The sequence below is a fragment of the Otolemur garnettii genome, unplaced genomic scaffold (genome assembly GCF_000181295.1).
Source record: "Otolemur garnettii isolate 467f Iridium unplaced genomic scaffold, OtoGar3 scaffold00049, whole genome shotgun sequence".
NCBI lineage: Eukaryota > Metazoa > Chordata > Mammalia > Primates > Galagidae > Otolemur > Otolemur garnettii.
Window position 1 is genome coordinate 2,402,207 of NW_003852444.1, and position 16,058 is coordinate 2,418,264.

Sequence of the window (16,058 nt, forward strand, 5' to 3'; positions counted from 1 at the left end):
TACCTTTCCTTGTAGGATTAGGCCTCACCACACCTGAAATGGCCAATTCCCTTCTTTCCCTTTAATGTGGGGAGGCTGGTGGAGGGGTGGAGGGCTGGGGACGCAGCACCCATCCAGGCAGCTGGGTTTGCTGTGGGCATCTCTCATGGATGCCGAGAGGGAGCCTCGCTCCCATCTCACATGTCCCTTCTCAGCCTGTGTCCAGTGGTCAGGGGCAGCATCAGTCCACAGCTTCCTGCCCAGGCCTCAGACCTCCACTGAGCCTGGCTGCCGCAGGTGCTGCTGAAGGAGCTGGACATGGTGCAGCAGCTTCTTCTGGTGGCCAGCCAGGGTGATACCCAGAGCAGGCAGGTCTCTGGTGGAAGGGGGAGGGAGGGAGTCAAATGTGGGCCAGCTTCTCCAAGATTCCCAGTATGGCCCCTGGCCTGGGGCTCAGAACACTTGCCCTCCCAACCCCCTGCTTACTCCAGGCTGAGCTGAGCCACGTCGCTGAAGGTGCAGAGGCCAAATTTGGAGAAGTTGTCCTGGTAGCACTCCAGTCCAATGGCCGAGAGCCAGGCCTGGGGAGTGTCCAGGCAGGGAAAGTCCAGGGCCACAGGGTTCAGAAGGGCCTGGGACGGCCTAAGGGGGAGGGGCAAGCTGGTCAAGGTCTCCTCTTCATCTTAGCCCCCTCTCCTCGGTTTTCTCTTTGGTCAGCATCTACCCTCCCTGGCTTTCCCAGACTCCAGCCCCATGCTCCAGACCTGTCCCCAAGGTCCCTGCCAGCCTGTAGGGTATCTGGCTTTCGAATCATCTTGTCAAATGCAGCCACCAGCTGGTCAAAGTGAGGCCGCCGGGCACGGTCCTTCTGCCAAGTGTCCAACATAAGGAGATGGAGTCCAGGAGGACAGCCTGGAGGTGGGGGCAACCGGAACTCCTGCTCTATTGCATTTAATACCTGGGACGTCAAAGGAACAATGTGAGAATTGGAAGTCAGAGCTAGGAGAGGGGAATACTTCACTAGGTAAGGGGATAGGCTGGAGTGCAGTGGGAACATGAAGTGGGAGCCATGAAGGAACTCAAAGACCAAGAATCCAAGAGCCAGGAGGTCTTAGAAGGGGAATGGATTAGCGAATGGAGTTCTTGGAATGTTCCCGCCTGCGAGGTTCAGCAGTGTCTAGGTCAGCACTCACCTCCTGCTCGCTCATGTCCCAGTAGGGTCGTTCTCCATAACTCATCACTTCCCACATAACTATCCCAAAGCTCCAGACATCACTGGCTGTTGTATGCTTTCCATGTGCAATGACCTCGGGTGCCGCCCAGCGCAGCAAACAACCTGGGCCCTGAGGAGTGAAGTTGAAAGTGACAATAGTAATAGTCATAGCAACAGTCAATATTTATTGAGTAACTACTCTGTGCTCAAATGTTTGTCAAGTGTTTTATATCACGCATCTCATTTAGTCTTCATAACAACCCTGTAAGGTAGATGATATTTTCTCCATCATCCTCTCTATAGATGCAGGGGCTGAGGCTTAGAAAATAGGAGCTTGTCCAAGGTCACAGAGGCTGAGAGTAGAGCACTCAGGAATTGTAGCTATGCTGACTCTGAGGCCTGTGGAACCTCTGTATTGGGGGAAAGCAGGGGAGGAGATGGTTCTAGATTTTTGCTCTTGCCCTCCCCAGTCCCCTTACATTCCCTTGGTCCTTGAAATCCTTCAATCCTCCCTCTCCTGCTGCCACCAGGCTTTTACCTGCCAACACAGAAGGCATCCTCCTTCCTTAAACATTATGAGAGCTCACCTAAGGCATCCACCCCAGATGCCAGCTCACCCTCCAGTACCTGCTGAAGGTGCTGAATCCCTAAGGCTGTGCTCTTACCTGAGGACTGTGACCCAGACGAGCCACCTTGCACACCAGGTGGCTGTTCACCAGCACACTGCGGGCAGAGAGGGCACGGTGCACGAAGGCAAAGCTGGACAGGTACTGCATAGCGGCAGCCACTCCCCGCTGCATGGCCACCAGCTGCAGGCTGCTGAACTGGCCCTCCCGCTGCTAAGGGGCAGGGGGAAGAGGTCAGTGATAGTGGGCAGGAACCTTGACACTGCACAGCAGACATCGGCATGATAGGGCAGGGGCTGCAGAATTAGGAATCAGAAAATGCCCTGGGAAGGAAGGATGGAGACTATGGAAGGTGAGGCAGGAGGAGCAAAGACAGGACTCTGTCTCCTGAAATAGCAGAGAACCCCAAGTTTCCTGAACCCAAGGCCCCTCCCACTTTACCAGAGCTGAACTGACCCTGAGAAAGCTGTCGAGGGGCCCGAGCTCCATGAGCTCTGTCAGCACCATGAGGGGTCGGCTCTTGGTGACCACACCCTCCAGCCGCAGGATGTTGGGGTGCTGGAACTGGCCCAGCACTGCGGCCCGGCCAAGGAAGGTCATCTGCAGGCTCTCAGCACCCCCAGCCCACAGGGCCTGGATGGCCACAGCCTGCTCCCTTCGGCCCCGGGGCTGTAGGCGGCCTCTGCGCACTTCTCCAAAAGAGCCTGAGAGAACAGGTGTGTGTTGTGGGTGGGGGTTGAGGAAGGACCAGAGGTTCCCAATCCCCTCTGGGGTTTACACAGGACTCTAGCCAGGGGAGGTTCCCGCCCACCCCACCCCCCCACCAGCTCTGCCACCCCTGTTCCCCTGCAGTACCTGTCCCAATGACCTCCTCAATCTTGATATAGGTAGGATCAACCTCCCGGGCAAGTTCCCGGATGGCCTGGCAGGGGTCCTCATAAGTGGAGGGGTCGATGTAATACTTCACCCCAAGCCCTGCAGGGGTGTGCAGGATGTTATAGGGTGTGATGCAAAAGGGGCTGCCTCATACCCCAGACTTGCCCACCTCTTGACCTCAGGAGGACCCAGCATGGCCTGTACCTGCCCAGCCCCAGGTCTCTTTGAGCCCCTGACCCCACCTGGGCTGCTGTACTGCTGAAGTTGCTCTGTGTAGCCCGTCCCGCGGCGCTTCCTGAGGGGCAAACCAGGGCCTGGAATGATACTCCCATTTCTACCCCGCCCTTTCCAGCCTGTCTGTGGAGGGAGGGCACAAAGGGTCCTTCCTTCCCACCTCAGCATGCAGCAGGGCTGGGTGGTGGGAGGGGTGCTGGTGGGGGTCTCTGCCAATACTTGAAGACTTGGGGTTGAGCCTGGAGGAGTGGATGGAGCTGGGGCAGGTGGGTGGACTGGGACTCACCGCTGGAAGACCACAGCCAGCACCACGATGGCCGCCAGCAGGAGGAAGGCCAAGGCCCCCAGGATGGAACCAATCACCAAGGAGAGTCTCTCTGGAAGCTGAGAGGACAGTTCACCTGCGGGACCAGCTGCCAGAGTCACAGGTGGTCCGGGCCTCTCACATGTGTATGCACACTGGCCCACCTGCCCACCTGTTTACCTCCACTCCACATGCATCCCACACACTCTCACATACACAGAGGCCTCCACTCCCATACTCACAACACTCATAACACACCCCACCCCTGCAGCCTCCACCCCTACACACACCCCAAACCCCACCCCTACACACACCCCAATCCTCCAACCCTTCATACAACTCAACCCCCATCCCTACACACACCCAACCACTAGCCCCTATATAACCCCAATTCCCACCTCTATACATATCCCACAATCCCCCCTGCAAACACCCCACCCTGCAGCCTCCACCCCTACACACCCTGCAGCCCCCACTCCTACACACACCCCAATCCCCTACTCCTACATACATCCCACAACCTCCCACACCTACACATACCCCAATCCCCACCCCACACATGTCTCACAACCCTTCACCCTTACACATTCCTTGCAACACCTCACCTCTGCCCATACCCCACAACACCCACCCCTGTGCATACCTCACAACCCCTCATCCCTGCACATTCCCCACAACCTCCCACCCCTACACATACCCCACAACCCCACACCCCTATACATACCCCACAACCTCACACTCCTATACATACCCCACAGCACCCACCCCTGCACATACCCCACAACCCCTCACCCCTACTCCAACCCTCACCCCTACACACATCCCAACCTCTCACCCCTAAACATATCCCAGTCCCCCACCATTGCACACACTCACAACCCCCTTCACCGCTATACACACAGCCTCTAAGTTCAGCTGCTTGGCCACATCACCATCCTCTCCCACAGAGCCTCTGGTCTGGAGGATACTGTGTCAGGGCACAAGTCCTCCTCCCTACCCTGTTGGGCCTCCCCCACCCATGGAGATGCCCTCACCTTGAGGCAGTGTCTGGAAGTAGACTTTGCCCCCATATGGGCCATGGCCAGCAGCTGTCCTTGCCCGCACCTGGAAGCCGTAGATGTGGCCAGGACTCAGCTGTGTCACAGTGGCAGTGTTGGTCTCACTGGTCAGGGTGAAGGAGTGGGACTCGTCTTCTGCCTGGGGGTAATAGCCACTCACTTCCTGCCCACTGCCATTCTTGCCCTTGCTGACCCCCAAGTGTCCAGCCCCTGTCCAGGTCACTGGGCTCTCAGGCTCACTCCTGTGCAGGCTCCTGGGCACCTCTCTTGGCCCAGCTGACTTCCTGTCCCCACCCTGTGGATCAGAACTGCCATCAGCCTCCCATGGTGCCCCACTACTGCCCACCTGGTCATAGTAGCGGAGCTGATAGTCCAGGATGTTGCCGTTGGTCTGGTCAGGCTGCGGCCAGGACACCGTGATGCTGTTGGATGCCCGGCTCACCTGGTGTACCACAGGCACTGCAGAGGGAACTGGACAGGGGCAGGCCATTAGGGGTATGGGAGTCCTGGACACAGGAGCATCACAGCTGGGGTAGACAGGACAGAGCTGCAGCAGGCAGGCTAGAAGGCAGGAGAGGGTAAGAGGTACCAGGGAGCCCAGGCAGGGCATCCTCAAGCCCAAGAACTCACCTTCATGGCTGGTGCTGACATTGATGGCTGCAGCCTGGGGAGGGTCTGGGCTGAGCTCAGACACCCCATTGACGGCCTGCACCTCTAGGATGTAGGGCACGTGTGCTCGGAGCCCCCCTACTAACACCCGGCTCTCAGTCAGGCCCCTCTGGCGGGGGTCGAAATGGACCTCATCCCTGCAGCGGCGACACACTCCACCGCTGCTGCCAGGCTCCCGCTGGCCTCCACATTCTTTGCACACGACATTGAAGAGCAGGTCCCCTCGCCCCCCGAGCTCCTGAGGCAGGCGCCAGTGTAGCATGAGTGCGGAGCCTTGCACCTCGAACCACAGCTCCCGGGGAGCCGAAGGAGGGCCTGGGGAGGCCGGACAGTGTGACGTGCGACAGGGAAGGACCAAGAAGGTGGGAGTCATGGGGGGGGGGTGGAGAGTGAGGAAGGGAGGAGGCAGGGGAGGGTGAGGGCCAGAGAGGAGGAAACAGAGTGCAGGGGGGCACAGGGAAATACAGTGGGGAGGCAGGGAGAGAGGACACCGAGGAAACAAGGAAAAGATAAGTCACTCCAAATGCAAAGGCCCCTCGCCCACAGAGTTCTGCATTTCTGGCCCCTTCCTGTTTCTTATCCTCACTGGGCTGGGTGGGGGACTCACCAGTGCAGGGGGCCTCTGGTGGGTCAGAGCTGGCCCGGTAGAAGCCCTGCAGGCAGGGGCAAATGGGGGCTGCAGGGGTGATGGCGTGGCTTCGGGCAGGGCATGGTGAGCAGAGGCCATTTCCAGGCTGGGCCTTATAGAGCCCCAGGGGACAGGCTGAGGAGGCAGAGAGGACACAGGTGTCATGCTCATTCTGCCCACCCCCCTGCATTCCCAATACACCTGCAGGCAGGGCCTCTCAGCTTCTCCCCCTTGGAGCTGCTTCTCCTTTTCTTCCTAGACCTATCCGCACTTGCTCTTCCCTCAGCACAGACTCCTTCTACCATTTCCTGGGACAGACTGCATTTCTATTGAAGGAGAAAAGGAGGTGCAGGGGGACCGTGGGCAGGCCCAGCAGCAGAGGTGGGTGCTTCTGGCTTGTTGCATAACCTCCCTCTGAGGAGGAGGCCTCCTGCTACGGTTGTTGGGCTCAGCTGGTACCCACTGCTCCTTCTACCTGCATCCTTCCCAGGCCCCAGCAGGAACCTTCCCCACCCAACAGAGCATGGGGACAAAGGACTGCAGCTCAAGGCAACCAGGCAGTTTAACACCTTTTGGTCTCCATCACTTCTCAGACCTGGAGCCCTTGGAGCCTCAGTAATTGCTGTGAAAGGCTCCAGAAGGTTCCAGAAATTTTATATTAGTAGGTGACAGCACGTTCGAGTTCTTTAGGGAATAATCTTAGGGAAAACAGAGTTCCTTTCCTACGATGGATTATTCCTAACCGTCTGGGGACAAAATGAAGTTTTAGGAAGCGGGAAGATAGGAAGTCAGGTGGGAGATAGCAGGGTTGTGAGAAGCACAGGGGAGGGGCTCTCACCTTGGCAGGCCTTGTCCCCTCGTGCAGGCTGGTGTCCGGGCTGGCAGCGGCAGCCCCCGACGGCTACCATCCACTTGCCCTCCCCATTGCAGTGCAGCCTAGGGGGGTTGCTCCCCGCCTGGCCCCCCACTCCATCCTCCTCTGGCTCTGCGTGAGCCACACAGGTGCCCACTGCTGCCACCAGGGAGGCACCCCCGGCCCCACTGGCCTGCGTCTCTGGAAAGGAGGCGAAGGCTCGGAACACCGCGGGGCAGGTGTAAGAGAAGAGCCGGACAGCGACAAGGGCCAGGCAGGCCCCTGTGTCCTGGAAGGCCACGTAGAAGCCGCGCTGGGTGAGAGGCCCAAAGCTCCTCTCTTTGACGTTCAGCTGCAGCCCAGCACGCTGCCCCACCCCGTGGGGCCCCAGAGCCCACGCAGAGGAGGAGGCAGCAGAGGACGAAGAGGAGGACGAGGAGGGGAAGCTCTCATCAGCTGCAATTGTGTCCACCTTGGTCCAGCGTTTGAGGTGCCAGGCCGGAACGCTGCCGGGGCTGTCAGGCTCCTCGGCCTGGCGGTAGTAGAGGGTGAAGGTCTCCCGGCAGGTGCCCCCGCTCACGCCCAGGCTAGAGCATGCCCGCACGGAGAAGTGGAGCCGGATGTGCACCCTCTGCGCCCCTCGCCGGTCCACAAAGTGTGTCTGCAGCCAATTGTCCTGCCCAGTGCCTGGAGGCGCCCCTGCCACGTGGCAGGCCTCGAAGGTCCGTGTCAGGCGACGCTGGTCGTCCAGCACACTCACCTCATCCCACTACAAGGGGGGCCAGGGAATCACTGCGGGCTCAGGGCTTGGGTGGAGGGGTAGGGAAGGAGAGGGACAGGGAAGGGACAGAGCCCTTGCATTGAGACTTAAAACCAGTGACAAGCAAAGCAGGGAGAGAATGCCCTGAAATCCTACTCCGCGGGAGGGAGGGAGTTTCACCCCACCCATCTTTGCCCAGGGTTTCCTCCCACAATTCCACTCTCCAGGGAACAGGCATGTAAGTGTGGTGGGGGCAGGCTCAGAATTAGAGAGTGGCACTCACCCCACCCGGTGGGTAGGTGAGCCAGCCAATCTCAGATGTCTCTCCTGTGGTGTCCAACAGTACCTCTGCCCAGAGACAAGGAGGGCACACAGTGGCCAAGCCTCCAGCTAGCAGTGCTGGTCCCTATTACATTCCCAGTGGGGAACAAAAGAAATCCCCCCACCTTCCAGTCACTTTGCTAGCAGCAGTGCCGCTGTCTGTGAGGACCCTTTCTCTGACAAACCCATTACAGGGCCTGGTTGTCCTTCCCATGCCTCTTTTGACACCTTCACTCCTTTCTTCCTTTTTGGAATCTCTCCCACTTTCCACTGGCACTGGGTCTCTATTGGCAGACAGGGGCTCACCTGTTTCTCCTCCCTCTTACCTTCCAGGGCTATAGCTGAGGGTACCAGGAGTAGGACCCACAAGCTGCACACCATGCCCACCACTCTGCTCTCCAGCCGGGAAGGCCCCTCAGTAGCCATGAGGCATCTTCAGGGCACCCACCATTGCCCCAGCCTCCACCCTGCTCCCGGGTGGGGCTGCAGCTTTCACAACGCTGAGGGTGTATACCCAAGTTTACTTTCTGGGGAGACAACAGGACAGAGAAGGGGGTGGGAGGAGAGTGCATGTCTTCACAAACAGCCCAGGCCCCAAAACCTGATCCCACGTCCCCTCCTACAGTTCTCAACTGCCCCAGCACCAGCCATGGGACAGGAGCCAGGAGCCAGCCAGTGGGTGGCTTCTGTCCCTCCTCAGTAATTTGACTATCTTGAAGGGCCACGTGCCAGGCACTCAGCCCTGCTCCCTACATGACCTGCCTCTGTGTGTTCATTTCTCTCGCTCTCCAGTCTAGAGGTGGGGCTCATGGTAGTTCAAGGTCAGACTTACCCTTTCTTTGTGGAAGGAGTTATTCCAGTTCTTTCTCTTCATTTACTCTCCTCCCTGTCTCCAACAGCCACCTGTATTGGAAGTTAGAAAATTCTTATTACAGGAAGGCAGGTTGGAAGATACTCCATCCTTACAGATATGCAGATTTGTGTCTTCACAACACCGCTGGACCCTTGTTGGACCTGGATACTCTAGAAATTTCAGAGAGGTAGTGAAGCAGAGGGACTCAAAAAGTAACTGTGGGGTATGGCGGGAGGGAGGGAATGAGAATAAATGCAAAAAGAACACAGGAGTGAAGATCCTGTGTGATCATTGAGGCAGTGTAGGGAGGAGGCAGACAGACACAGGTCTGGCATTCACTTTGTGAACAAAGATCCTGTTTCCCCCAGGGCACATGTTTTCTTACAGTTTACAGAAGAATAAATGTGTGGCTTAAACATATGAGAAAATGCTTCTTGATTGCTTACATTGAAGGGAAGTCATATCAAAACAGCAGTGACAAGCCATTCATTATAGACTGAATATTCGTGTCTTCCCACAATTCATATGTTGAAATCCTAACCTCCAAGGAGGTGGGACCTTTGGGAAGTAATTAGGTCATTAGGGCAGAGTGCCTGCAGAAGGGATCAGTGCCTTTATAAAAAAGACACCAAAGAGTTTTTCACCCTCTTTCTGCCACATGAAGATGTAGTGAAAAGGGACCTGCCTGACCCCCATAAGAAGGCTTTTATAGGACCTACCCCTGCTGGTACCAGCCTTCAGAACTGTGAGAAGAAAATTTCTATTGTTTGTAAGCCACCTGGTCTAATTCTACCTTAGTACCACAGTCCCAACTAAGGAAGATACTGTTTTGAACCTGTAAGATTGATAGCACACTGCGTTGGAGGAGGCATGGACAGTTGGTTCTCTGTCAGACACTGTGCTTGTGTGTTTACAAGTGCTCTTGGGAGGGCAACTGGACAATATCGAGCCAGCAGCTTCACTTCTAAGAATTCGTCCTTCAGGTTCTGTCTACTTGTATTAGTTTGCAAAGAAGTTTGAACAAGGACATCAATTGTGAATTGTTTGCAAGAGAAAAGGCTATCAACTAACTGTCCACCAGTAGGAAGATGGTTAAAAAATTATGGCGCATCCTTAGAAAGGAATATGGGCAAGTGTTTATGTATTGATATGAAAATGATTTTTGAGTGAAAGTAGTACAGGAGAGCATTGTAAAGTGAGCTCCCATTTGTTAAGAAGGATATATACACATATATGAAAGAGTATTTATGTAAGAACATCCAAAACCTGTGAAAAAAGGCAAAAGAAGAGGACTGGGGCCCAGTGTAAGGGAGACTCCCTTTCACTTTATTCCCTATAATTTTACATTGAAAAAAATCTTGCATACATATTATCTTTTCAGCTAAATAATTAATTAAAAATTTCCATAAAATAGTACCTAATATGTACCTAACTATATGATAAAATTAGGCAAAATTTTGAGGGCTCATGCCTTCAAAATGATTTCTTTTAACTATGTAACAAAGTACCTCTTGTATAAAACCTTGATCCCTCAGAAGGCACAAAGCCATGGAAGGCCACCTCCAGTGTCACAAGAAAGACTGACAAGCTTGCTGCCTCCTTTGCTTGTTGACCTAGAGATTGGTGATACTCTCTCTGTCCTCGTGACTGGGTCTCAAAAGTCTGTCATTTGTGTGGACCAGAGCAGTATGATCGTTTATTTCTGTCCAGAAGAAAAACCATAATGGTTGCCTGGCTTGCTCAAAAAACATAGGATTGAGAGAGAGAGGGAAAAAAAAAGCCAAGTGAAAGAGAAGTCACAATCTCTTTTCTCCTGGACATATGTGGCCTTGTGATTCACAGTGGTATTGAAAATGACAATGAATCTGAAATCACACAATGAAACTATAATTAACTGGGATAAATATGAAATTTGATTCCTACTAATTTTATCTGGTAATGCTGGCTGTGCCAGAAGGTGTAGCCATCAGTGTTATCTCCATGAAGTTACATAGAGAGCTATCATTTCTGCAAATTCCCAGGCTGGTCAGTAGTGGGCATCTGCCATCTAGCTTATAAAATTTACCTTTCATACTTCTATAACCTTATCTGTGAAACAGAGAGTTCAACTTACAGCCTATGGAGACGAGTTAGAAGCATTTCCATATGGCAAATTGCTCTTAAGAAACAGAGGTTCTTTGCAAATACTGTCGCAAATGCTACTAAGATCATTCATAGACTAAATAAATGCTTCAGAGAAGAACAGGGAGATGATGAAGTAAACAGCATATAGCTCTTCAATTCTGTTACACTGGCACCATTGGCCATAGCTGTTTAATACCCTAAAGTATTATAATCCATGTCTTAGGTACACCCCCCACCCCCACCAAACTCTCAATGGCTTCATTTGAAGACATGCTTGACACACCAGATTTTGCCCAGAGCCACACCAGATTTTAGCCTCCACAGAGGCTTTAGGTATGCTATTATCATGAAGAAAATGCCAGCAGCAAAATTTTAAACAATGAAGACTATTTTACCATTTCCCTCAGAAGATATTCTTTAAAATAATCTCTTTCTTTGTGTCAGAATGTGGACAGATTCTGTAATCTGTACAAAGAAGACACAACAAGTGTTGCTTATAAGCCACTTGGTCTAATTGTACTTTAGTACAACAGTCCCAACTGTCTTCTCAAGCTTACAACTTGAGACAAGTCATCATGGAAAAGGAATAATAAATATTTTGGAAACATCTCAATGAATTTTTTTGACAAACAGCCAAACAATATAGAAAAGATGCACTGCAGATAGTATTGGCTGTACTATATGGAACATTCTTGAAGATGGAGAATGGCAAGATATTTGCTTTGATGACCCACAATCCAAGTCACACAGTTGCTTGTGGGTGCAACAGGGCGTGCTTACATTGCCTTAGTATGCATCTTAATGAAAACATGAAGCTGGCCTCCTTCCAGAAGAACCAGAAAAGAACAGAAGCAATTATGAAACATGCATGTTAAAGCCACTCAGCTGCTGTCAACCAGAAGCAGAAAGAAAAGAGTAAGACAGAGACACAGCCTGTGGAATGTGCCACTTTAGTTATTTTTTTGAAATTTTCCTAACAACAAAAATATTTATTAAAAAGAAATGATTAAGGATCTTAGAGTACCCAAATTGTACTTTCAGTATTTATGACAACCTCTTTTAGATTCAAATCCAGAAGACTAAACGTTATAGACAAGTTTCTTCAGATAAAAAAAAAAAAAATTGTTGCTGAGTCAGATTAGGAATTTAGGACAGGTCTAGCTCATCAAACTGATCAGATAAATTCAAGTCTTTTACTTTTTAATATATCTAAAAAAATCTGAGCATATCACTGTTGTAAGAACACAAACAAGGAAAGAGGACAACTGTATATTAGGATATAGAATAAATTGCTGTCAACCAATTCATCCCACTGCAGAGTCTTTTGAAGCAAATTTCAAAGGCAGAAACCTAAGGAACACGGTTGTTCCACATGCCTGGAATATTAAGGAAGCAGGGCTTAGAAACCTGATTTTCAAAGGTGCCTTCTGTGGTTGTGGATGTGGAGCATCTTTTGCATGCGGTGCAGGACAGCATCCCGGGAGCAGTCAGGCATATCCCTCCTGCCACTCAGACCGGAAGACGCCTGCACAAAGCCAGGCCCTGCTCCCTCCCAGCCTGCTGGAGAGTCTACGCTCTTCTCCAGCTCACCAAAGGAACTGGTCAACAAATGAAAGTGAGGAAAACTTAATCAGGAAGACATTCAAATTTCAGATGTGTATAAGGTTTTAAAAATATAAAACACCAGAAGCAGCAGAAATGCGGATGTAAAATGATAGCTCAGAAAATGATACTGATTAGACACAGTTCCCTGTGACAAAAATTGCATTCTAGGAATTCAAAATTTGTTTCTCAGCTTCTTTTCTGGATCTATCATTTAATATCTTTTTGATACAGTGCAGACAAGATCCACAAGCCTGCCACACTTCTTTGCTTTATAAGAATAAGTTTCTTTAGGCAACAAGGTTGTACTTTGTTTTCAGAAACTGGCAAAAATTAATGACTTGTAGAATCTTAGATTACAAGGCATAGCTTATGGTTTCTGTTACTGTAAAAATGAAAGATCTAAAAGTAAATTAATAAAGCTGTCAGAATTTTAAAAAAATAATTGTTTTCAAATTACATGCTAAATATGATGATTTCGTGAACAAATCAAGCTTATTTCATATAGTTTATGCACCTCCAGCCACAAAATGGATTTTTAAAAATTAAATAACTTAAGCCAAACAAGCCTGGAGAGAACTATAGCAGAAGACATATTGGGCCATTAAAATTGGTTACTGTGGGAGGCAGAGATGAAGGAACGTAGGTGGGGGGATTAACTTTGTCTTACACATATTTCAGTTATTTTTCTTGTTATAACAAGCATGTCTTATTTTTACAATTAAACAAAATCTCATAATTAAAATCTAAACAAAAAGGAAAATATTTTTAAATGCTAGACAAATATAGTGTATGTTTACATTTTGTTCCCCCTCCCCCTCTTTTCCCCTCTCGGTTTCAAAATATCCCCAAATTTTCATCTATAAGAAGTAAATAGGGATGGGAAGATAGTAGAAACTGAGATTGAATGAGTGGAACAATAGCAACAATAAAAGCAAAATAACTTTTATCCTTGGATATTCCTTAATCTTCTTCCCCAAGAAGTTGAAATTGTTCCCAGTGACCATGTCATGTTTCTCTTCCACCATGTGGAGCAGAGAACTGGGCCGGCAAGGCGGGGAGAATACAACGGAGGGAGCTGTCCACTCCCAGCACACAATGAGGGGGCATCATCACGTGAGCCCAGACAGGCAGGATTCAATGAAGCTAAGCAAGTTGTAGAGTCCATCGGGGAAAGCAATGGTCCCAAGGGCAAAGGGGCCCATGGTCTGGTTTTATTTATGTCTGCTATGGTCCTGGGCTGGTCCTCACACCTGTTTGCCACCAGGTCAGAACCACACGCTCTGTCCCCCACCCTTTTCTGCAGCTGTTAAACGCCCAGGAAATTCCAGCATAATCCTTGCTCAGCTAAATCAGCAACCTCTACCCTTCAATCTCCACCTTAGACATGTCTTCGTGCTCTGGCCTCCTGCCTTGAGAAAGGCTTTATGGTGCCATCCAGCACAGACGTTGCAGAGGCGGCTGTCCTCCATCTCCTCTATCTATCCCCTGCTGTCCTGGCTGGAGAAGCTAATTTGTGGATTACCTAGCAGAGTACAGTCCTGTGACCCTTGAGGCCTCCAGTCTCTGCAAATGTCCCCCAGAGCACTCTGACTCAGACAAATGTGCCTCCCACTCTAGGCTATGGAGATAGGGGGAGGCTTTTGAGATGCAGGCAGTGTCTAGGTCTTGCCAGATTGCTACTTAGAACGAGCCACTCTGAGCACTGACCGGGCACATGTGAGGCTCTGGAAAAGAACATAAGGGAGGGTGTCAGGCAGGAGGCAAGTGCGCAGGAGAGGTGAGTAAATGGAAGGTTGTGGGAGGAAGCCCCTGAGTGTCAGGAGGAGTACTTGCCACAGTGAAGGCCTTAGGCTGCATCTACTTGGCCCAGTGTGTAGGGAATGTGGATGGGGCGAGGTGTGCTCCTGTGCACCAGAGCGTGCACACCCATGAGATCTCTCTTACCTTTAGCCCCTGTCTGGCTGTGAGCCATACAGAAACAACTGGGTTAGAAGAGGGGGCCAGGCAGGGGAGGTGAGAAAGGGAAGCTTTAGGTTTCCTCCCCGACCCCCCACCCCTGAGCCTGTATGCTCCTTCTGCTTACCGTCGGGAGGAGGGCAGAATTCAGGGCTTAGGTTCAGAAGATAGTCATACCTGGATAGCAGCTGTCCCAGAAGGAGGATCCTCCTTTCCCACATTCAACCCATCCCATCATGTTGCTTCCTGGCATCCTGGTAACCCATTGGCCATTGCCAGCCATCTTCTTGCACCCTGAATGAACCAAGGGGACTCCAAAGGAGTCTTCCTCCCTCTGCTACAATGAAAGTACACAGGAACCTGCACCCTAATCTTCCATTCAGAAAAAAGGCCCATTGCCCTGAAAAGGCCACTGGGCCTGCAGTCAGCAAGTCTCAGTGCCTCAGGGCTCCAGTACCTGGGCAGTTCCCATGGACTACAAAGAGCCCCACGCAGCTCCTTCCTGCTGATCCCTCAGCTCAGAACCACCAATTCCTCTCCTAGAGTCTGAGTCAAGTTCCCCTGGCCAGGGGAGGACCTAGGTTAACTGAGTGGGAACAGGCCCAGCCGCTCCTCTCCATGGGCACTGCCAGGGACATTACAACAGCGGCTATGCTGGTCCCCTGCCAGCTCCCCTAGGGATGGGAGGAGAGAGGGTGCCAGACGGCCAAGATCAGTGGGCGAGGGTGTGGGGCGGGCAGGGCCAGCCACCTAGATGCAGAGAGAGAGGGTGGGGCTGAAGCAGCATCAAGCAGGAGACTTTGGTTGCAACTTGGGGGTAATGGCTGAGAAGCAGAAAGCCAGCGGCCACTCCAGCTTAGAGACTTAAATGTGGGCACAGCATAGAGGGGCTTGCAGAACCTGGGGTCAGTCAGCCTCCTGGTTCCTCCTAGCTGCGAGGGGATTGGAGTAGTACCACTGGAGCCAGAGGGATGGCTGACCCTTTTCAGAGCGCTGGAGCCCCCGGCTTCTGTGATGACACCCCCCCTCACATCAGGATCCCCAAACCAAAGCCAGAGGAGGATCTCTGGGAGCACAGTGGAAGGATCCTAACAGCAAGAGTAATGAGGTGTCAGTGATGGCTGGTGATGGGGTACCAGGTTGGCCAGGTTCTCAGCCTGGTGAATACTGCGCTGGCATTGGGGAGATATATTCAGTACTCGCCCAGGAGGGCCCCTGGGATCTGCAGAAACCCCTGATGGAAAGCTCCTTTACTTTCCAAAACCTTAATTCCTCTGTCCCCAGGCACACTCTCCCCTGACCCCCACAACGTCGTTTGCGACTTCTGGACTCACCTTCCCGCCGGCCACAGCCTCCTTTGGTCTGTGTCTCCCAAGGCCCCGCGGCGGAGCTGCTGCTCTCGAGCTTACCCGGCGCCACCTGCGTCCTCTTAGGTCCAGGGACGCCACTACCCCGTGGCCCGGGTCCCTTCGGCGCTGCAAGTCTCTTGGATTCCGGGGCTGACCAGGCACTGGCGGAGGATCGTGCCGATCCCGCGTAGCGATCGTGGTAGCCGAGCTGGGTCGCTGGTCCCGCCGCCCGCTGCTCTGGAGCGGCGGCTGGAGCAAGCGCAGCCGGGCCCGCCCCCTCCGCGATCCCTCCCAGCCCGGCCCGCCCCTCCGGCCCCTTCGGCCGCCTTCCCTCTCCTCTCTTCCGGGGAGCCGAACCCGCCCTCCCTGCCTGGGCGGCGGGCGCGCGGGGGACCGCGGGGGAGACGCAGGGCGCGCCCGGACCCTGCCTGTGTGCTGGGGAGGAGGCGGCCTCCTCCTGCTGGTCCCAGACGGGCAGATGACAAACGTGAGGGGCCTGGATGTGGCGGGGTGGGGAAGCGGCCGGATCGGAATCCCTGGGGCTCGGGCTGGAGCTTGGACACCATAGAGCGAAGCGCAACTGACGAGCAGAGCAGGACAGAAACCCGAGTACACCCCCCTCGCGCCTCCCCTGCTATTGGGCTTTAACT

The 16,058-nt window shown here is 52.7% G+C and overlaps 1 protein-coding gene across 1 annotated transcript; it reads right to left on the reverse strand.

The window, feature by feature from the left end:
* Window positions 1-41: 41 nt before the first annotated feature.
* EPHB6 (EPH receptor B6) lies at window positions 42-15,580 on the reverse strand. The gene is made up of 18 exons (XM_003791551.3): window positions 15,394-15,580; window positions 8,354-8,424; window positions 7,848-8,048; window positions 7,484-7,548; window positions 6,426-7,209; window positions 5,567-5,722; window positions 4,921-5,274; window positions 4,637-4,761; window positions 4,267-4,429; window positions 3,215-3,329; window positions 2,937-2,989; window positions 2,674-2,793; window positions 2,275-2,522; window positions 1,858-2,031; window positions 1,173-1,322; window positions 744-937; window positions 466-621; window positions 42-355 (listed from the first exon to the last, which is right to left on the reverse strand). The coding sequence occupies exons 3-18, from the start codon at window positions 7,945-7,947 to the stop codon at window positions 247-249; spliced, it is 3,066 nt and encodes a 1,021-aa protein (XP_003791599.1). The 5' UTR covers window positions 7,948-8,048; window positions 8,354-8,424; window positions 15,394-15,580; the 3' UTR covers window positions 42-246.
* Between the last annotated feature and the right edge of the window lie 478 nt (window positions 15,581-16,058).